At 40.6% G+C, this 22,840-nt stretch overlaps 1 protein-coding gene across 7 annotated transcripts in view; it reads right to left on the reverse strand.

Annotated features, from left to right (window-relative positions):
• rtn1a (reticulon 1a) overlaps positions 1 to 22,840 on the reverse strand; it is a 215,735-nt gene that overhangs the window by 19,280 nt on the left and 173,615 nt on the right. For all 7 annotated transcript variants that reach the window (XM_041215028.1, XM_041215029.1, XM_041215026.1 and 4 more), the window contains 2 exons: positions 10,340 to 10,547; positions 5,576 to 5,714 (listed from right to left, as the gene is read on the reverse strand). In XM_041215028.1, the coding sequence (XP_041070962.1) occupies positions 5,576 to 5,714; positions 10,340 to 10,547 (347 nt within the window). The remainder of the gene's footprint in view (positions 1 to 5,575; positions 5,715 to 10,339; positions 10,548 to 22,840) is intronic.

Here is a 22,840-nt window from a genome sequence, read left to right on the forward strand (position 1 = left end):
GAATCAATCATCTTTAGTCCATCACAAATATTACAGCCTTGCCACCAACTCTAATCCCCTCTTCAGCTTTCTTTGCTGGTAGAACCTGCTTGTAGTCCAAGCGTCCTATTTAATCCCAAGAATAGCTCCCAATCCCATTCCTCACTCTCACAAAGAATATCTAATTTCACCTCCATAACTTGCCTGCCTCCATCTGTATCTCAACTCCACTGTCACTGAAACTCTCATCCATGCCTTTGTCACCTTTAGACTCAACAATTCTAATGTTCTCCTTACCAGCCATCCACCCTCCAACCTCCGTAAACTTCAGCTCATCTAACTCTCTACTGATTGTATCCTATTTTGCATCATCTGTTCACTCATCAACACTTTGTCCTTGTTGGTACCTGGTCCTCAAAGTCTCAAAATTAAAATTCTCCTCCCCATTTTTAAATTGCTTTGTGGCCTCAATTCTCTCAATCAGACTGTAACCACATCCAGCCCTACACATCACCATTTCTGGTTCTCCTTTCTTTTTTCTGACTTTAGCCTCTTGTACATCCCCTCCTTTTTTGCCCATCTTGTGCTTTTAGTCACCTAGGCCTAGTACAATTCTCTACCTAATCCCCTCTGCCCCTCTCTCTCTCATCCTTTAAAATCCCTGTTGAAACCCACTTCTTGGACCTGGCTTTTGGTCAACGCTCCTAATATGCTCTGGTATGCTTTTATTTTAAAACAAAAGACATGGATGGAATAGTTGGGCATTTCAAATGGGAATAAAGTAAAAATGTATTCTCAATGTAAACATTTTGAATGCTAAACCATTAAAGGTCAGTGGATTATAGTAATTATTCCTCATGGTACAATCAAGGAGGCTTTTGTCCTGATTGATCAAGGCTCAACTGAAAAGATGCTTTAAACCATCTGTCAAAAGGATGTGTGAAATGCCCCAAACAGATAGTGCATATCAAACAGTTCAGTCTGTCTTTGTCAGGTCTTTGTGAATAAACATTGTGAAAACAGTCAACATTGTTCATGTAGATAGTCTCTGACTCACAGACTGCACTTTAATGCAGTGCTTATTTTAAGTTGCTCTGTTATAAGTCATTCTGCCTTAATGTTGGTCAGTTAATGGGGTCTGTAGCCATATTTGCATTAGCGTTGTGGGCTTTATTTTAAAGTTGTTTTGCGCCAGGTCTGATCTAGGGGCATATAACCTGATCAACGCCATTTTGGAGTGGCCTCTGCCTGACACTCGATCTCATCGTAAATCCTCCAGTTCATGGCCTCTGCCACCACCTGACCCTCCTTCTTGCTGCTGATCCTTCAGTTCATGGCAGGCCCTTTCTCTGCTGCTCTCTTGACTCTCCCTCTTGCTGTTGACCCTCCAGCTCGTGGTCTCTGCTGCTCCCCGACTTGCCCTCTTGCCGACTCTCCAGCTTGCAGCTTACCTGCAAGTCGAAGCTGCTCCCACTCGTTGCTCCAGAGCCCCCGCTCTCATGGAGGGTTCAGGAGTGGAAAGCAGGGGGCAGGAGGTTCAGCAAGAGGAAGGGTCCACAGCAACCAGGAATGTCAACAAGTGGCAGAGACTGCAAACTGGAGAGTTGGCAGTGTGAGGGAGCAAAACAAGAGAAAGGGTCCATAGGGACCATCAGGGTCAGGGAATGGGATGTGTGGCGAACTGGATCGGCTGCAAGTAGGAGAGGCAGCAAGCAGAAGCCAAGTAGAAAGTTAATGTATTTATTTTATATTTTGAAATTTATTTTATTTTAAAAGTTTTTTCATTTACCAATGTAAGAATTTAGCAATGTAAAGTATTTCAACTTACAAAGTATAATGTTTTAATGTTTTTTTTCTAATGAGAAAGGTCCAACAAAACCTAACTACAGCTTTTACAATAGTTTTAATGGGGAAATCTGATTCACTTAACATTGCTTCACTTAAAGTTGCACTTTTCAGGAACGCAACCACAACCTTAAACGAGGACTATAAATAAGCAGTATGCTTTATTATCGGCTGGTCAGCTTTGCTGAATTTTCTACAATTTTGCTGGTTGAAAACAGGTGTAAAACAAAGCTCAGAATTTTAGGTACTGCTATTTTGAGAGTAAGTTTTTAATTTATCCTCCTTGATACTTATACTGTAATTTGTGTGCCTTTGGATGTATTTTTAGGATGTCAGTATAAATCATATTAAAGCTTGAAATGCTGCTATGGTTCCATCTTATACATTCTGCACTCAATGCGCATGAATGATGACTTGAAGTTGTAATTTCCATATTTATAAAAAGGAATATATGGCATAAGTTCACACTTTCATCAGGCCCCGATTGTGTACACTTTTTCTGCTTGTTTATACTCACTTTTGAGGAATTTTGACCATAACTTCCTAAATATGCTCCCACAGGAAATTCCACCAAACTGGTTTGTCGTTTAACTCAACTGTAACCTTTCATTACAGTTTCTCATGAAATGTCATTGGCCTGAAACATCGGGCAGAATTTTCCCGATCCTGCAGTGGTGGGTTGGGAAACGAGGACCCAAAAATAGTGAGGTGCCACGTCAGGACATTTCTCCGACGCAGTCCTGTCACTGGGAAGTTACCAGGCAATCAATTTAAATATTTAAAGGATTCTATTACGGTTGATTCTTCAGACCTGCCACAAAGAGGAGGCCGCAGGCAGGGAATGTTAACCTGCAGTCCGATTGGGCTATCCGAAGAGGCCTGCCTGCACAGTCTCTCTGATATTTATGTTGTTTACTTACCTCTACACCCTCTCGATCCCTGACATGCCTCTACCACGATCTAAGCTCTAGACCTGCCTTAATTGGATGGCAAATCTGGAGGCAGCCAATTAGGAGGCTGCCTCTGGGAAAATTGCTGAGCAGGTCCCAGTGCTGGCGCGTCTGGGCTTGGGACGCTCATTTCATCCTGATGTCAGGATCCCAAAGCCCGTGTAAAATCCTGCCCATTAATTCTATTCCTCTCTCCCACATGCCGTCAGACCTGCTGAGTATTTTCAACATTTCCTGTTATTGTTTCAGATTTCCAGCATCCGCAGCATTTTGCTTTTGTAACTCGGCTGAGAACTGGCCTTAGGCTTCTGTATCAAGTATAATACTCACTACCCACAAATAAGTCAACTAGTGGTCTGCTACGAAAAATGTTTGACATTACTGGTATTATTTGCCTTTTGAAGTGACACAAGGGACAGAGGAATTCACAAGTAACGTCCTGTAACAATGGGCAAGAATTTACCTCCTGTGGGCAGGCGTGCGATGACATTGGGTGAGCATCCCGAAGTCATCGTGCACTCGCGTGATATTTCAGCCAGTAGGCACACTCGAGAGTCAGCAGCCCGCCCGCCATTAATCAATTGATTTAAAGCTATTGTTCGCTGCCAGTCCAACCTTACAGTGGGCAGGTGGGTGAATCGCCAGGTGGCCTTTGGATTTTTTAGGAAACCTCATCCACGGGTGGGATGAGATTCCCAACATTAATTTTTAAAAATAAAAATGTTTTGACAGCATTTTTATTATGTCCTTGTTCATGTGCGTGAGTCCTATGTGGGGACATTTTTCTCACATTCTCAAAAGCTTTATTTCTGATTTTAAACTTCTTCAACTCCCTGAGGTAGCTCCCTGCCTCCAGGGAGCTTTCAGTGCGTGCACCCCTGCGCATTCGCAGACATTTGCGCTCGCACTCCTTGTGTCAACCACGACACCCCCCCCCCCCCCCCCCCCCCCCCTACTCCCTGGCAGCGTTGAGCTTCTCAGTGCATTTTTCACACTGGCTCACTGTTAATTGGCCAGCCAGTGTGAAATTGCAGTCAGGGGCCGATCGCGGGCGGCACACCATTTCCCAGCCACTCCCAGGCCTGCCCGCCGCACCTGCCCGACGACCTGAAAATCCTGCCCGTTATTCCACCAGGACACAAAATGCCAGGTGACATTAAAGGTAAGGTCTTATTTCGGTTCATAGGCTTACTTATGGAAGTGTTGGCCTTGAATCATAACACAGACCAAACTGGAACCTAACAGTATACCGTAAAAACTACTCACGTTTAAGAGAAGACAACAAAATTAGAGAACATGACAAATGTTAACGTTTCAATTAAGTACTTTTGATAATAACTTGTGAACAATAGGAACACATAGGAAATAAGAGCAGGAGTAGGCCATTCGGCCCCTCGAGCCTGCTCCGCCATTCAACTAGTTCATGACTGATCTTCTACCTCAATGCTATTTTCCTGCACTATCCCCGTATCCCTTGATATCTTTAATATCTAGAAGTCCATCGAGCCAGTTAGATTTATTCAAAAATTTGAACAATAGAAAAAAGCTATCAACTAAGTGAAAAGGATAAGGAAATTGAGATCTGCTCCCTGATTGAGGAAGCAACAGAAAATGTTTCCCGTCCTTTTAAGCGGACAGAAGCAGAGAAACAGGATTACAAAACAATTATCAATGAATTTGAGAGGCATTGTGGGGTAAGTAGAGACGAAATATGCAAGAAAATGACATTTTATTATAGGAAATAAGTGAAATCTGTATAAAGGCCAGAATTTCATACTCCCCCGCCAGTGATTTTCCCATGGGAAGGGGGCACACGGGGGGAGCGTGAAATTGAAGGAACATGATTCTCTCTGGGTTCCTGCCCAACCTGACCTTGCAGTGGTTTCACAGTGGGACGGGCAAGGCCTCAGACAGGAGGCACACCATTTCCCCAAATGAAGCCTTTAAGTGGTCAGTTATTGGTCACTTAATGGCCATTTCCCACCCAGCCTCAATTTCTAGGCTGCCAGGAGGATTTACCTTGTGTGGGGGAAGCCTGAAAATCAACAGACTTAGATCTCTGGTGGGAAGTTGGGGAGGGTGGGGGGCCTCCATTAGAAGCCCCCTTCTGAAATTGGGTTTAAGGTCCCTTAAGCTCTGATGGCGTCCAGACCTTCCTTCTTCCCCCCCAACCCACACTGACACCCTAAGTGACCCCTTTGCACCCTGTCCAGATCAATCTTACCATCCCTGCCCTGGGATCCCTTAAACTGACTTTGGCCTCTGGTGCTGGGACTTAGTCTCAGGCATGTTGCACACTTCCTCTTCTGTCCACTGCAGGGACTGGAGAGCTGCCGGCCAATCAGAATGGGAGGAAGACCTGCCTGCAGCCAACTGACATTCATTAGAGTGTGAAATGGCTGCGGGGCACTCTGAGTCGGCGGAGGACGGGTTCCCCACAGGCTCTTCAGAAAGGAAACCCTGCAATCTGAAAAATTCAAAAGTTTCATCATAATCATGCACTTTAGCTGAGTGCTGCAAATATGGTACACTGTGTGATAAAACGTTTTGTGACCAGATCAAGCAAGGTGTACAGCCTTTGGTTCAGTCCTGACCTTACAATTGAGAAGGCAATACGACATGTATTGGGGACATGAGGGGTATAGGTGTGGGAGTGACAAGATAAGTCATTGCAGGTGATTCTTCATGATGGCAAAGAAAGGCAGTATTAAGCTTCCTAACAGACTAAAATCTCAAGGAAAAATCAATAAATAGCCCTTCACATTTAAGGCATAAAAATAAAATGATTTGGATGCTCTTACTTTCAGAGAATCCACAAGATCCTGCACAAGAAACAGTCGTCGCAGCTCTTTGACAGTACTGTTTACATACACCAGCGCAGAATCGGCATACTTTTGAATCTGCTCTTCAGAGAGGGTAGCGTCCATATCCAAGTAAGATCTGTCAATACAAAGAATTATAATTTAAACAGAAAAAGGACAACAAATTTGGGGGTTGAGTGCTTTGCTAGAAGACTCAAGGGAATAACAAGCCATCTTTATACAACCTCGAAATTAACCCCTTTAAATCATGGTAGAATCTACTCCATTTTGTAATTCATCAAAGCAGCAATGTCCTGCATCATCAGTTGACCATTCATATTGTTACGTAAATTGAATCAATGTTTATGTACCATTCACAAATGATACAAAGATTAGGTAGTGTAAAAAGCGTCAAATCTAAAATCTAAAACAATGATTCATGTAGTTTTAAATTGAAGTAATTATAGTATATTATTGTTTCAACTACCAATCAGTAAAAGGTACTGTACTTATTTTACATCAATTTTGTTTTCTCCGGCTGTATGCCGCCCAAACCTCACCAGACTAGTTCCCAAACAAAAGGTAAGGCAGCAATCTGATCTCCCAGCTTTCAGTGCCACAAACTCTGTTGCCTGGTCACTCTCTCTCCCTAACAACTTTGAGGCTGATCCAGATTCTTCGCAACCTTGACACTGAGGCAACCTTCCAACCTCACATCCACGCCATCACTAAGACCACCTATTTTCATCTCCATAACATTGCCCAACCTCCACCCCGCCTTATCATCTGCTGCTGAAATCCTCACCAAGGTTGTAATCTTTAGGCTTGACTATTTTAATGCACACCTGGCCATCTGCCATGCTCTGCCATCCGTAAACTTGATACCATTCAAAATGCTGCTGCCTATGTCTCTACTCACAACCAGGTCTCATTTACCCATCACCTTGGTGCTCACTGATCTACACTGGCTCCCAGTTAAGCAATGCTTTGATATTAAAATTATCATTCATGTTTTCAAATCTCTATGTAGATTTATCCCTTCTTGTCTTTGTAATCTCCTCCAGTCCAAAAACCCTCTCAGGAATCTGTGCTCATCTAATTCTGGCCTCTTGGACATCCCTGATTTTAATTGCACATCATTGGTAGCATGGGCCTTAAGCTCTGGAATTCCCTCTCTAAACCTCTCTAACTCGCTTTCTGCCTTTAAGGCACTCCTTAAAAACTACCTCTACGACCAAGCTTTTTGTCATCTGCTCTAACATCTCCTTAAAACAAAAAAAGTAACACGCAGCAGGTCAGGGAGCATTTGTGGAGAGAGAAAAATAGAGTTAATGTTTCAGATCAATAACCTTACATCAGAACTGTTACCTCCGTTTCTCTCTCCACAGTTGCTGCCTCACCTGCTCTGAGTGATTCCAGCGTTTTCTGTTTTCATTTCAGCTTTTCAGAATCTACAATATTTTGCTTTTGCACTAATATCTCTTTGTGTATCTTGGTGTCATATTCTGTTTTATCATGCCCATGTAGCACCTTGAGGCATTTTATTACATTAAAGGTACTTTATAAATACAAGTTGTTGTTGTTGCTCTCTATCCAACCAACTAGATTTATCAATCCTGTTTACTCTTTTTACTCTTCAGTTTTGCAAGATCAAACTTTCAACACACACAGCTGTGCCAGCAAAGAGCATCACACCATAGTAACCTTCAGTCATAAATTCCATACATTTCTACTTATTTCTCCTGTCTATACATATTCAAAGTTTTGCACCTTCATAAACCTTTACACCTCACCCAAGATTCAGGGGCCTAGCACCCATTTTTCACTCTAAAACAGATGGCTATAAATTGAAAATGTCACCCAATGTATTCACACAGGGTATGGCAAATAAAAACAAAATTGTCTCCTGTTGCAGCATCTTTCAAAGATTGGACACAATTTACCCAATTGCATGTTGTCTCGTATGAAGAAAACAACTTGCATTTATAAACCACCTTTCACAACCACAGTGCATCCCAAAGCGCTTTACAGCCAATGAAGTACCTTTGAAGTGTAGTCACAGTTGTAATGCAGGAAATGCAGCAGCAAATTTACACACAGCAAGCTCCCACAAGCAGCAATGTGATAATAAATAGATAATCTATTTTGTGATGTTGGTTGAGGGATAAATATTGGTCAGGACACTAGAGATAACTCACTTGCTCTTCTTCAAAGTGACATGGGACCTTTTATATCTCGTGAGAGAACAGATGGTTTCTTGTTTAACTTCACATCTCCAACAGTGCAGCACTTCCTCAGTACATAAGCACAAAAATCAAGGCTGATGCACAAATCCTGGAGTGGGGGTTGAACCCTAAACCTCCTGACTCAGACACAAAAGTGATACCTGCTGAGCCACTGCCGACTCCTCAAGACAGAGCTGAATAACCAAGAGTAACCTGGAACTTCCCCTCCTCCCAAAATTAAAATTACAGATGGTTAATAGAAAGGAAGAAAGCTGTCGACCACAGGAAGATATCAATGTACTGATCAGGTGGGCAGAAAACAGACAAATGGAAAATCCGGAGAAGTGTGAGGTAATGCATTTGGGAGGCCAAACAAGGCAAGGTGGTATAAATGGTAGGAATACGGAATAGTATTACTGAAAATTAAAGAAGAACAGAGAGACTTTGGAGTGTATGTCTACAGATCCCTGAAGATAGCAGGACAGTTAGGTAGGGTGAACTAGAAGGCATATATGGAATACTTTCCTTCAGTAGCCAAGGCTGAGAGTATAGCAGCAAGGAGGTAATGCTAGAACTGTACAAAAATACTTGTTAGACCACAGCTGGAGTAATGAGTAGATTTCTGGTCTTTGCAGTATAGGAAGGACGTGATCACAATAGAGAGTACAGAAGAGAATGATGAGGATGTTGCCAGGAACTGAAAATATTAACTATGAGGAAAGAATGGATAGGTTGGGGCTGTTTTCTTTGGAATAGAGGATGCTGAAGGGAGGTTTAATTGAGGTGTATAAAATTATGAGGGGCCTAGATAGAGTGGATAAGAAGGGCCTATTTCCATTAGCAGAGAGGTCTATAACCAAGGAGCATAGATTTGAAGTAATTGGTGGAAGGGTTAGAGGGGAGTTGAGATGGTGGGGTTCTGAACTCACTGCCTAAAACCCTCATTGCATTTAAAAAGAACACTTGAATATGCTGTAACCTACAGGAATATGGACCAAAAGCTGGAAAGTGTGATTTGACTGGGTGGCTTTTTCAGCCTGAACGGGTGGGATGGACTAAATAGCCTTCTTTTGTGCCACAAATCTTCCTTTGTTTCAATGCTAATCTGTGGAACTAGGGACACACTATTTCAAACAGTCTTTGACTATATTTCAGTATATGCATCCCAACACCATTCATATTGCTGGACTATACTCAAGCATCATCAAATCATATACCAAGAAAGCTGAGCCTATAGACAAGTTTTTTAAATTAAATTTTAAGATTGCTTGAGTGCAGAATCTGGGATGGCATTCCAGTGCAATTGTCAAGGAATTCTGCATTGTCAAAACTGTTGTTCTTCAGTTGAGAGGTTAAATTGTAGTTTTTGTTTGTCCAGTGTATAGGCAGATCGCTGGGTGTCCTTTTTATAATTCTTTCACGGGTTGTGGGCATCATTGGCTAGGATAGAATTTATAGCCCATCCCTAGTTGCCCTTGAGAAGGCGGTGTTGGCCACCTTCTTGAGCTGCTGCAATCCATGTACATACACCCACAGTGCTGTTAGGAAAGGAGTTCCAGGATTTTGACCCAGTGGCAGTGAAGAAATGGTAATACAGTTCCAAGTCAGGATGTTGTGTGGCTTGGAGGGGAACTTCAAGGTGGCAGAAGTAGCGGGTTTGGAAGGTGCTGCTGAAGGAGCCTTGGTGAGTTGCTGCAGTGCATCTTGTAGATGGTACCTACTGCTGCCACTGTGCATCAGTAGTAGAGGGAGTGAATGTTTAAGGTGGTGGATGGGGTGCCAATCAAGTGGACTGTCTTGTCCTTGATGGTGTCGAGCTTCCTGAGTGCTATTGGAACTGCAAACATCCAGCAAATGGAGAGTATTCCATCACACTCCTGATCTGAGTCTTGTAGATGGTGGACAGGCTTTGGGGAGTCAGGAACTGAGTTACTTCCCATCGAATTCCCAGTCTCTGATCTACTCTTGTAGACACAATTTTTATATGGCTGGTCCAGTTCATTTTCTGGTCAATGGTAACCCTGACCATGTTGATAGTGGGGGATTCAGTGACGGTAATGCCATTGGATGCCAAGGGGCAATGGTTAGATTCTCTCTTGTTGGGGATGGTCGTTGCCTGGCACTTGTGCGACATGAATTTTACTTGCCACTTATCATCCCAAGCCTGAATATTGTCCAGGTACTGCTACGTAAGAACACAGGCTGCTTTACATCACTCGCAGCCAAAAACATATAAAACACATTAACTGCTCAGCATTCAGGCTGTTTGTAAGATATCACACATGAAAAAAATGCTGCTGTGTTTCACTAGACAGCGGTTGCTATTCTTCAGAAATTAATTATATTGTGCGAAACTCTTTTATGTTAAAGACATTACAGATATGCAAGTATTATTTTATTATGACTATCCTTATGTTAATATTCTGATAAGTTTCAGATCTAAAACTTGTGAATGATGAAGGGAGTGTTATCATTTGACACAACAAAAGAATTACAGGTTACGTTATTGAGGGAAAAGATGAAGGGACTGTGCACTTACTTAAAGGGATGTCCTTCATCAGTCTTCTGCACAGCCTGTAACACTGATTTATAAATTCTGAAGCTGATTGTAGCCGAGAGTGCTGCGAGTGCCAGGTAGGCTATGACACTCACAACGCTGAATTGGGTCAGTGAAAACAGCAGGAGCAGCACACTTCCAAAGACAATTCCTGTCTGCTTGATGTCATGCCAATACAGAAGATCAATAACTGTGGAAGAAAGAAGAGCGAATAAGATAAATCTAATTCAAGATCAATTATTGTGAATAATAATGAGCGTACCTGGAATATAAAACAAAATGGGGTTGGGTATAGTCAAGTCTTCCGCATGCCCCTTTGGCCTGATTTGTTTATCTTCTTATCCTCATTCCCATTCCAAGCAGCAGATTTCACTCAATGTATGAAGAAAACATCACCAGAAAATATAACTTTTTACTGTCCACGCTACAGATTATTACTGCGAAAGAAATCAGAAGTTTAAAATAAAAAAAACTTAGAAAATTTGATGTCTCCTTGTTGCACGGCTGAAATGTTTAGAGATGAGAACCCTTTAAAGGCCTATTATGAATATGAATTATAGTGAAGACTGTGAATTAATTCATGCCCTATGAAAATATGTAAACTCCATGTAAAAAATGGACCAATAAACTGGACCATCATCAACATGAAATGATCCTAACAAGATGATTTTAATGGGTTTGCAAACAGAAATAACTAGCTAGTAATTTTATTATTAAGTATGAGTAATTCAAATTCAAATTCTAATACTGCGTTGCAATTAGTACTTAAACATAGGAAAATAACTGCCTTCTTTAGGTGATTTATTGCTAACAAAGACATGATTAGCAAGTACTGAAAAGAGAAGCAGCATTACTGCTGATGACATTTGATTAAGTTCTCCATGTAAGGAAGATCATTGTTCATTGAACTAATAGAAAATAGTTAGCCAGATTGAAGACTTCATGTAGGCAATAGCCAATTGTGCAGTCCCATAGGCAGCTGTTCTAGATCCATTGTTCATTACCCTGTTCTTGAGTATTTAAAAAAATTGCAATATGCAAATATAAGGAGTACAAAGGAACTTGATCACCTTAAAAGGATCCAGATAAACTGATCACATGGTGAAAGGAAAGGTAGGTTATTTTTAAAAAGGGAAAACTATAAACATTGTAATCGGTGGTCATTAGGAAATGTATAAAATGAATAATATTTGGGTGTTATTATTGATTGTCAGAGGTTCACTAGATTGATTCCAGAGATGCGGGGCTTGTCTTATAAGGAGAGATTGAGCAGTTTAGGCCTATACACGCTAGAGTTTAGAAGGATGAGAGGTGGTCTAATTGAGGAATATAAGATGCTAAAGGGGATAGACAAAGTAGACGTGGAGTGGATGTTTCCCCTTCTGGGGCATTCTAGAATGAAAAGCCATAGTTTCAGGCTAAGGGGAGGTAGATTTAAATCAGAGATGAGGAGGAGTTACTTTTCTCAAAGGGTCGTGAATCTGTGGAATTCATGATCTCAGAGTGCAGTGGATGCCGGGACGCTGAATAAATTTAAGGAGGAGATAGGCAGATTTTAAATTAGTAATGGGTTGAAAGGTTATGGGAGAGGGTGTGAAATTGGAGTTGAGGCCAAAATGAGATCAGCCATGATCGTAATGAATGGCGGGGCAGGCTCGAGGGGCTGGATTGCCTCCTCCTGCTCCTAGTTCTTATGTTATGTTCTTATGCACTGATACTCCAAACAACATGACAATGTTATCAACAAGGGTAATGAGGTGGATCTCAAAGGTATTTAGTCCAACTAAATTATCTTAACCCAATATAACTTGATTAAGACCATATTTGGAATATTGTGCAGCTTTAAACATCCTTACCTTTAAAAGAACATTGCTCCATTTAAGAAAGTTCAGAATGATTTTGATATCTATGGTTCTAAATTATACAGAGACATATACAAATTTGTTTTGATACAGAAATATATTATTGTGAGGCATGTAAGATATGGATACAAACAACAACTTATATTTATTTATGTGTAATGTCTCAGATCATTAAACTTGGCATGATAGGTCCTAAGCTGCTAGGAATGCCATGTTGTAGAATGTAAATATTCAGAACTGAACCATGGAACATTAAACCGTCTTTCTGAAATTAGTTTGGAATAGTGAAAGGGAGGAATATTAGAGCCTATTTCCACAGGTATTCTAAGAAAAGGGGAAGAAAATGCAAGATGACCAAGTGGGATTAATTAGGCCCTAACTCAATATCTGTATTTGCTACTGCAACTAACCATTGATTATGAGTTTACCAAGTGGGAAATCATAGCAAATACATACATTGCCAACCTTTTCAAAAGGTGGGTGAAGCTATAAGAGATATTGTGGAAGATGTGGATAACAAAATAATTGATGAAATTAAACAAATCAAAAGAAAATTATTCTAACAATTTTACTATACCACGTTATTGGGTAAAATTTGAAGACAAGATGCTACTACATTTTACACTGAGCAATTAACTTTTGGCACAACATAATGCTGAGAGAAAATTAGGTTAACCAGTGTACTCTTGAATTCAGAGGTTCATAATTAAAATTAATGAATGGCGGAAAGGAAAGAACTGAAATAAACATAATATATTACGAATGAGTAACAAATTGAATTCTGAGCCTTACAAATTGAATTAAATCAGTCTGCATTACTCTGAAAAATGTTACCAAGCCGAAATGCCTCATAATCACCAAATGTACATATTGAGATAATAATGATCTGATTAAAAACTGCTGTCACATTCCTCTAAAACTTTTCCCCATAAAACTTTGGAGCCCGACATTATAACTAACAACATTTAAATTAGGTATCATTCTGGTTATTATGAGAGAGAGAGTGAGAGAAAAACTTTCATTTAGATAGTACCTCTTATGACATCAGTACATTCCACAGCCATTTAAGTGCTTTTGAAATATAATCACTTATGCTATAGGAAACATGGCAGCCAATTTGCAGAGAACACGGTCGCACAACAACAAGATAATGACCAGATCATTTGTCTACGTGCGGTAGGATGAAGGTCAGGATGCTGGAGAAAATCCCTCTCTTCCTTAAATGGTGCCATGGGATCTGTTACGTTGAACAGGTGTAACAGAATAGATGGGACCTCGGTTTAACTTGTCATCCAAAGGACGGTTCAGGGACCACAACTGCAAGTTGCATTTCATGTGCGGACGTACACTTGTATAATTTACACAGTGTTTTGTATTAAATAAACAAAAAAATATATATATTTTTATTTATTTATTTATTTTTTTACATCTTTTATGCTCTCCCCACCCCCACTAGAGCTATACCTTGAGTGCCCTACCATCCATTCTTAATTAGCACATTCGTTTAGATAATATCACCAACTTTAACTTTAACACCTGTGTTCTTTTGTATTATTGTTGTTGACATCTTTTGATGATCTGCTTCTATCACTGCTTGTTTGTCCCTACAACCACACCCCCACTCCACCTCTCTCTCTCCGCCCCCCCACACACACACCTTAAACCAGCTTATATTTCAACTCTTTCTTGGACTCGAACTCAAGTTTTGTCGAAGGGTCATGAGGACTCGAAACGTCAACTCTTTTCTTCTCCGCCGATGCTGCCAGACCTGCTGAGTTTTTCCAGGTAATTCTGTTTTTGTTTTTGTTTTGGATTTCCAGCATCCGCAGTTTTTTTGTTTTTATCTCTGTGTACTAAAAATTTTGGTTGTTTCCCCTTCAGCTACCTCACTTCACCCTAGTTATTAAGAAGTCAACAATTACTCCAAGAACTTTTTCTTGATCCATTAAGGGCACTCATATATATCTAACCCAAAACAATGATGCTGTGTTATCTGTATTAAAGGACATCTGCCAGAAATGGCCCATTCCCTTAATGTGTTCAGACCGTCCTACAACCTGTTAACTTTTTTAAAATTATTGATCTCTAAACGTGATTGTGCCAGCTGTGAATTTAAGAAGGTTCCATTTATTTCCTAACCTAAATAATTGATGAAAACATGAAGCAGCAACAGCCCAAACATGGAGCCTTATGAAACTCCACTCAACCATGCCCCATTCAGTTCCACATCCATTAATGACAATCCTCTACATACAACACCTTAACCAATTACCTATTCAGCATATCTGCCTAATTCCCCATAAAATCTAAATTCATCCAATAACCTCCTATATGGTACTTTGTCAATTGTATTATGGAAACCAAGGTATACAGCATCAACAACAGTACCATTACCCACGCTTTTGGTCACATTCTCAATGACCTTAATCAGGCCACCGAGGTAGGAACTACATTTTCTAAACCCATATTGGGCAGCCCCAATAACTTTCTATTTGATTATAAAACACTTCCTACATGATGCTTTCCAACAGTTTCACTACAAGAGACATCAACTTCAATGAATGCATGAGCCAGTAGCTCAAATACAACATTCACCCCCACCCAATTTTTTTGGCACTCTGGAAAAATTGAATCAAGCCCACTGTCCTATCAGATTTAAACAGCTGAATTGTAGCATTATGTTCTATTAAAGCAATTTAGGTCCGAACACCTGGGACCACTACAGAGAAGTGATAACTGATGCAAATCTATTTAGCTCATTCCATATCTTTATTATCATATGTAACATGTCCTGATAAATTTCTCAAAGGACCATAACATAGCTAAAGAAATTCTGCTACTGTTAGTACAATTATCCATTATCTTTCCTTCTAATACCTTTTTTTTAAAAAACATGCCATAAACAGGTTGATGTATTTTGGCTGGTATATTTTGTCAGCAATTTTATCTATTAACTATTCTCCTTTAAGCAAAATGGACACCACGATGATTAGTGAACAAACAGGCTGGGCAGATTTTCATGGAGGAGGAGATAAGGTCGAGTCGACCTGGCAGACCGGTCTCCTTTAAAAGGGCCCCCCCAGATGCCATATTTTCCTTCTAGAGAGGCAAGGATGGGGTAGAGTTAGACCCATCGCCTCTGGAGACCCAAGGCAGCAACGAAGGCGGACAAATGGTCAGGCCAGCAGGCTAGAATGCCCACCTCTGTTTACTGAAACATTGGCCTAGTTGTAAGAGTGAATGTTAGGCCCTCAAACCCTCACCCCACATGCCACACCATACCCTATGCCCTTCCGTGATCTTCATATCCTCCATAACCACTCATCCAGTATCCACCATGGGCAGGATGTCTTTGAAATGGACATTAGAAAAACTTAAATCTAATAAAACACACTTTGTACTGAAAAAAATCTCAATATAAAACCCATTCAATCTCAAGTGTAACGTCTATTTCACTAACAACATCAAAGACAGATAATCCTTTAATAACCTCTTAAAACTGTTTGTCAAAATGTGAATGCGGCCTCCTGCTAAGATAAATAGTTCTGGACCTTTTGAAACTCAACCAAGCTTTTGCAACAGGCTCAGCTATAATAAAAAAGCCTGGGAAATGTAAACAATTGAGTCTACTGAAACTGAGAAACCAGATGGCTTTTTTCTTTCTAAGCTACAACAGGTGTCCTGTCAATCAAAGCAGTCAGGGGAAATGTTTTCAGAAATCCTACAAGAGTTTGCATTCAGGACAGCATCCTGGAAAGTTAATCTTTTCAGGAGAGAAATGAAGTACCGAATACTGGTGAAAGTAAAGGAGGAAGGAGAATAAAATTCTGCATAATATTGTAAGAGTTTAACCCTGTCATACTCTTGGTGTAATGCTGTACCACAGTGGTTGTATTTCTAAAATGACAGCAAGATTAAATTTGAAGAAACACAAAACTCAGCTGTCTTATTCCAGATGTTAAATATAACTCGTCTATAGTCAAACATTAAATTGCCCTTTCAAAAGATTTTACTGTGGTTTTTACTGCTCAAAGGGCATCCTTTGGTTAATCTAGCCCAACTGACAGTGACAGTCTTCTGTCTTGTAAGATGATAGTTTGCACCAAGGCGGTCAATTTGGTGTTTAGCATCGCCTGGAGTGGCTTAGGAGCCCCACTCTGGCATGACAGTCTCTGCTGCATTTGCTGCAGTGGAAGACAGTGGGCTGAGAAATGTGCACAATTCATTGGCCTCTGTTTTCTCTGGGCCCTCTTCTTGACCAGCTGAGCTTTTCATTTCTGCTTGCCTCTTCCAAAGCCCTTCCTAACAGTCAGCCTCCTGAGGTCACAGCTGTCAGCCACTGTCTTTCAGTTCTCAGTGTCCATCATCAACATACCTTACTTGCAGGTGTCCATGTAGCAGAGATATGGACACCTAGAAGGTCATGACCCAGTGGCTAGGTTACTGTATAGAAGGTCTTTAGGTATACTGCTGTCATCAGCCTGATGAAGGTGACCAAGCCAGCGCAGATATCATTGGCTTAGCAATGAATGTATGCCAATGAAATTAGCATCCTCCAGGACCTCTGAGTTGGTGACCATGTCCTGTCAAGAGATGCCAAGGATATGCCTGAGACAGTGAAGGTGGGAACAGTTCAGCCTTTTTACCTGCATAGCACATGTTGTCCAGGTCTCACCACTGTAGAGCAGTGCGCTGAGGATATAGGCTTGGTAGACCCTCAATTTGGTGTTCTCAGTCAGGTTCCACACCCTCTTACTCAGCTTGGACATAACAGCTGCAGCTTTTACAATGCGTGTGTTGATTTCAGCATCAAGTGACAGATTGCTGGTGATTGTGGAGCCTAGATATGTGAAGCTATCAACAACCTCCAATGTCACATTGTCAATGCAGATAGATGGCAGTATGGCAACATCCTGGACCATGACATTTACATTTCTGATGCTGATGGTTAAACCAAACTCTTTATAGATGTGAGATAGCCTGTCCATTTGCCACTGAAGGTCTTCCTTGGCATGGAACATTGGTGCAGCATTGTCAGCGTAGAACAACTCTCTGAAGGATGTTCTTGCTATAGAGGGAGTGCAGCGAAGGTTTACCAGACTGATTCCTGGGATGGCAGGACTGACATATAAGGCAAGATTGAGTCGGTTAGGATTATATTCGCTGGAGTTCAGAAGAATGAGGGCGGATCTCATAGAAACCTATAAAATTCTAACAGGACTAGACAGGGTAGATGCAGGAAGGATGTTCCCGATGGTGGGGGAGTCCAGAACCAGGGGTCACGGTCTGAGGATACGGGGTAGACCATTTAGGATTGAAATGAGGAGAAATTTCTTCACCCAGAGAGTGGTGAGCCTGTGGAATTTGCTACCACGGAAAGTAGTTGAGGCTAAAACATTGTATGTTTTCAAGAAGGAGTTAGATATAGCTCTTGGGGCAAAAGGGATCAAAGGATATGGGAAGAAAGTGGGAGCAGGCTGTTGAGTTGGATGATCAGCCATGACCATAATGAACGGTGGAGCAGACTCAAAAGGCCAAATGGCCTTCTCCTGCTCCTATTTTCCATGTATGTTTCTGTGTATGTAGGACATGGTGGACCTTTATCTTGGATCTCAGGTGAGAAACACTGAATAGCATTCTGTCAGTTCTGGTATGTAAGCAGACACCCTTGTCGATGACCTGAAGGCAAATGACGGTCGCAAAGAGAAGAATATGCCAAAGAGTTTCGGAGCCAGGACACAACCCTGTTTGACCCCACAGTATATCTTGGAGGGTTCTAATGTTGGCCTGTGATAGCTGACCTTACCCATCATGTTGTCATGGAAAGAGAAGCTCACACCAAGTGAATTTTCTCCAGCAGCTTAAAAAGACTGCCTCTGCTCACGTGGTCCAATGCCTTGGTGAGATTGATGAAGGCAATATACAGTGGCCTCCTTTTTTTCATGGCATTTCTCTTGCAGCTGCTGGACATGTCAATTGTAGATCTTCCAGTTCTGAAACCACACTGTGATTCAGTGTAGTTGAATTCAGCCAGGATCCACAGTCTGACAAGGGCAACACAGGCAAATACTTTTCCCACGATGCTCAGCAGGGAAATGCCTCGATAGTTATTACAATCACTGTAGTTATGCCTGTTCTCATACAGAGTCACAATCTTCGCATCATGCACAACCTGGGCACTGCCCCCTCCCTCCAAAAGAGTCAGAGAAGTTTGTGCAGATGCTCCAGAAGTGTCAGTTTCTTGTGCTTGGATGAGGTCAGGCGGTATAGCATCAGCATCTGGAACCTTGCCCATGGCAAGCGAGCCAATAGCTTCGCTAAGCTCCTCCACTATGGGTTTGATATCTGGCTCTGCCATGACTGGCAGGCTTTCTATGATGTCTAGAGCATCCTCGGTGACAGTATTCTCCCTAGAGTACAACTCAGGGTAGTGTTCCACCTATCTCTCCAACTGTTTATTGCAGTCGGTGATGACCTCCATTGCCTTTGTTTTCGATGGAGCTGCTTTCTAGCTAGTGGACCTGTTGCCTTTTTGATTCTTTCATACTTGCTCCTAGCATTCCGTGTGTCGAAGAACATCTGGATATTCTGGCAAAGTTGTAATTAGTTGCCATTGGCGCACCGTCTAGCAGTCTGTTGGACTTTACTTTGAGTGGCTTTTAGTGCATTCAGTGTCTTCTTGCTCAGAGCTCTTTCATAATTAATGAGAGCGAACTGCCTGGCTTCAACGACAGTGATGTTAACCTCGAATCAGTCAAAATTTTATCACTCTTGCTTCTCATATGTTGAGAGTGCAGTGTTGTAGATGGTGTCTCAAGGTATGTTCCATTCTGCTTCTAAACTTTGTGTGGGAATGCTGGAAAGCTCCTGTTCAAACAAGTTGTGGAACTGTTGGTTTTTATCTGGGGAGACAGTATGGCTGATGTTCATACGAGGACAGCATTTCTGCTTGAAAGAAAAAAACCAAGGGTATCTATGCTCCAATGCTGTGCTGCACTACAGAGGTGAAAGACAAGTTCCAAGATGAGCTTGACACTGCCATTAGCAGAATCCCTAAATCAGAACGTCTTTACTTGTTGGTAGATTTCAGTGCAAGAGTGACCACGGACAATGAGGCATGGCCCTCCTGCCTTGGGCACCATTTCCTGGGGAAGTTAAATGAGAATGGAGAGACTACTTGGGCTTTGCTGCTACCACAAGCTATGTGCAACTAATACCATCTTCCAGATCAAACCATATCACAAGGTGTCCTGGAGACATCCATAATGCACCAACTAGATCCGATCATCACTAGACGTGACTCCCTGAACAGTATTTTCAGCACATGCAGCTAGCAAAGCACTGACTGGGATACAGATCACTCCCTGGTGTGTAGCAGGGTTAGGATGCAACCCAGTCCCAACCATACCACACTAAAAGTGTATCTCCTACATGTACTAAACTGAAACAAAGTGAGAATATTCCACTGGTGAAATGCATTTTAAGGAACACTGAGTGCAACTCCAGCTGCTACAAAAATATGTAGTTTGTGTATTGCCCAAAACAAAGATAAGAAAGCCTTATGAATACATAATGAATGTGCCTGAGTACAGCTATAACTTATTGTTTACTGTCAGATTATATAATGCAATAAAATACTTGACTTTTCTCACTGAAGCTGCTTAAAATACACAATGAATGCTATGCCTTTCATGCAGAAAGACATCTGGATATGAAATGATGTCACTTTGACACCTGGCTAATGATTTTCACTGACACAAATATTTCAAAGTAGTACTTAGTTTATTTTTTTGCAATTATCCCTGATTTTCATTTGTCAGGGATAAATGCTTTGAAAAAATTCTTGTAACTTTTTTTTTGCAACATCTACAGCTCTTCTTAGAGAAATGTGACAAATGAACCAGCTTCCGTTTCCTTGCCATAAGGTACAATATCTAAACCATAATTATTCAAGACTGGAATGAAAGTACAACCATGAATGCATCTACTTGATCATTTTAAGTTAACATTATGTTCTGAAGCAAACCTTTCAGTAACCGCAGGACTTGTTTGGTTCTGTTTTAAACAGCCAACATCCAAATTATTTTATTAAATAAATCAAAGATGCCCAACCAATCTGTATATTTAACTAAAGTTGTGCTTTTAATCAATTCCCACAGACATCTCAAGGACATTCTGCCTTAGAATATCCATACTCCGAGAAACGAGGACAGATTATTTACTGGATTCAGCGTTGAGCCTGTGATTTTTCTAGATATAATACAGATTTAATGGGAATGTCTTTTGTTGCTATTGCATCATTTACCAACGTCTTCAATCATAACAGTTGAAAGGTGATCCTACTCCAGTTTTATCACTCCCGGTGATAACTCAGAAGATTCTTCCTCAAATCTAATAATTGTCAAGACACTTGGGCAGGTGGGTGAAACTGTAGATCACAACCAGCAGGCAACTTTCTTTACATATTCTTTCGGGTTGACTTGTAAATAAACATCTGAATATATAAATACTTATCAGATAAAGCTATATTATAAAGATGCCTTTCTCTCATTCTATCCCTGGTATTTTGCTGAACTGAAATACTTTCATAGAATCCTTAAATTTCAGCTGAGAGTCAAATAGACACAATGCATGTTTATTTTATGCTCCATTTTCTTTATGTTTTCTTCCCCATGTAAGGTCTCTCATCTAGTAAGACAACAGCAACAACCTTATCAAATTCAAACAAAGGAGTTTTCCCTGCTGACTCTAATGATCTGACACTCCCTTCAACAACGTTACCAATTCTTATTACATAAATGGAAAGTATCTTCTTGCCACCTTAAAAGGAAATTCACTTTGTGAAGAATGTCAGTTGTCAACCTAAATCCTACTTTTCTTTGATACTGATATTCCTCACTATAGTACCTGGGTAATATTCAATGCGTAGGTGCTATAGAAAGGAAAATGGATAGAGAACTGTCTCCACAACTCAAAAGCTGCATTTGCATCTCAAAGTCTTCCACAAGTAGGTGAAACTTGAGCACTGTGTCTGTGCCTGCAATAAACACATACCCGAGATACCCTTGGAAATGACAGGGTGATTGTGACCCTTCTGCCTCAATTTACTCTTAGCACAGCCAAGTGGTGTCCATTTCTCTTAGGACTTCTGCTGCAGCTCTGTTCCCTTCCCCTATTTCTCAATGTATCAGGGCTTCAGCCATGCCAAGCTAATGGGTTGGCCCACCAGATTTGAGCATATGGCAGCCTTGACTGAAGTGCACCTGATACATTCCATCTGTCCCATCTGGGGAAGAGAAGGGGGAAAGGGTGAGAGGTAAGTACTGTGGCCATTATTCCTACATACATATAAATCTATGATGCTTGCTCATTAAGACCTCTGTTGCTTACCTGAAATTAATTCAGTCTGAATTAACTTTGTGACAATTACCTCAAGGTATTTATAATGAATCCATACATTGTAACTAATATCTTTATCCAGTTTGTCTTTGTTATATAGATTCCAGTAATCATACAAACAATTAACATACATGTTCAAAGCCAACATCGACATCAATCCATTCTTAGATTTAAGGAAAATTTTACAGGGCTATGTGGAAAGAATGGGGGAGTGGAAGTAAATAGATAGCTCTTTCAAAGAGCCGGCATAGATACAATGGGACAAATCAGCTCTTTCTGTGCTTTAAAACTCTACAAATGCATACTTTTGGATTCAGGAACTGTCTTGCAGAAAGTTTGAACTTAAGCATCAATAAGTCATTTCTGGCAGTTTGTTCAGATATTTTTATTTTTAACATTACTTTTTATAACTCTTCTTCACCTTGTTAGGAAACAAGATACTTCAACGGTGCCTCCTTCGAGGTCTGCGATCCATTTGGGAAAGAAATACCACCTGCTACACCACATTTAATATCACAAACTGAACTGTTTAACTACCATTGCCACATAAATATTTAACTTAACCAAGAAACATTAGGTTTAGAATTACCAGTAGAATTGCTAGAGGGCATTTTCTGTATTACAAGCATCTCTTGTATATTTATGATTATAGAATCTGCTAAAGGATAATTGAATAATAGCTTAATGATGGGGTATTGGGTGGAACAATGGTTAACAGCATCATACCCTCTTTCTGGTGAGACCTAGAAACACAGGCTGATGCAATGAGAGTTTCCTTTCCCTGTCAGCTTTAAGAGTTTTATGTGAATTAAGCTTGGCCACACTCAACCTATTATTTGCTTAAATAATAATAAATAACAATATTAAATAATAAACATTTAAAATGTTTGATGCTTGGGTACAAAGGCTGGTACGAGTGTTTTGTTCCACAACACTAACAACATTCGTGCAAAGCACAATATTTCGCTGACAGAAATAAACTAGCTTTACCTTTTCTATTTTGAAGAAATATTTTAAAAATATTTTAAAGAAAACATACCACATTAATTATTGCCGATCTTAGGAACATCTCATAACAATTTCAAGTATAATAAATAATTTTTAACTGCAGCATCTGCTTTAAAGACAAAAATGGCAACCATTTCTACATAATAAGATCCCAAAAACAGCAGTTAATCGGTTTTAGTGATACGGGTTAGCAGAAACCATGTTAGTCAGGCAC

This window comes from Carcharodon carcharias, chromosome 20 (genome assembly GCF_017639515.1).
Source record: "Carcharodon carcharias isolate sCarCar2 chromosome 20, sCarCar2.pri, whole genome shotgun sequence".
NCBI lineage: Eukaryota > Metazoa > Chordata > Chondrichthyes > Lamniformes > Lamnidae > Carcharodon > Carcharodon carcharias.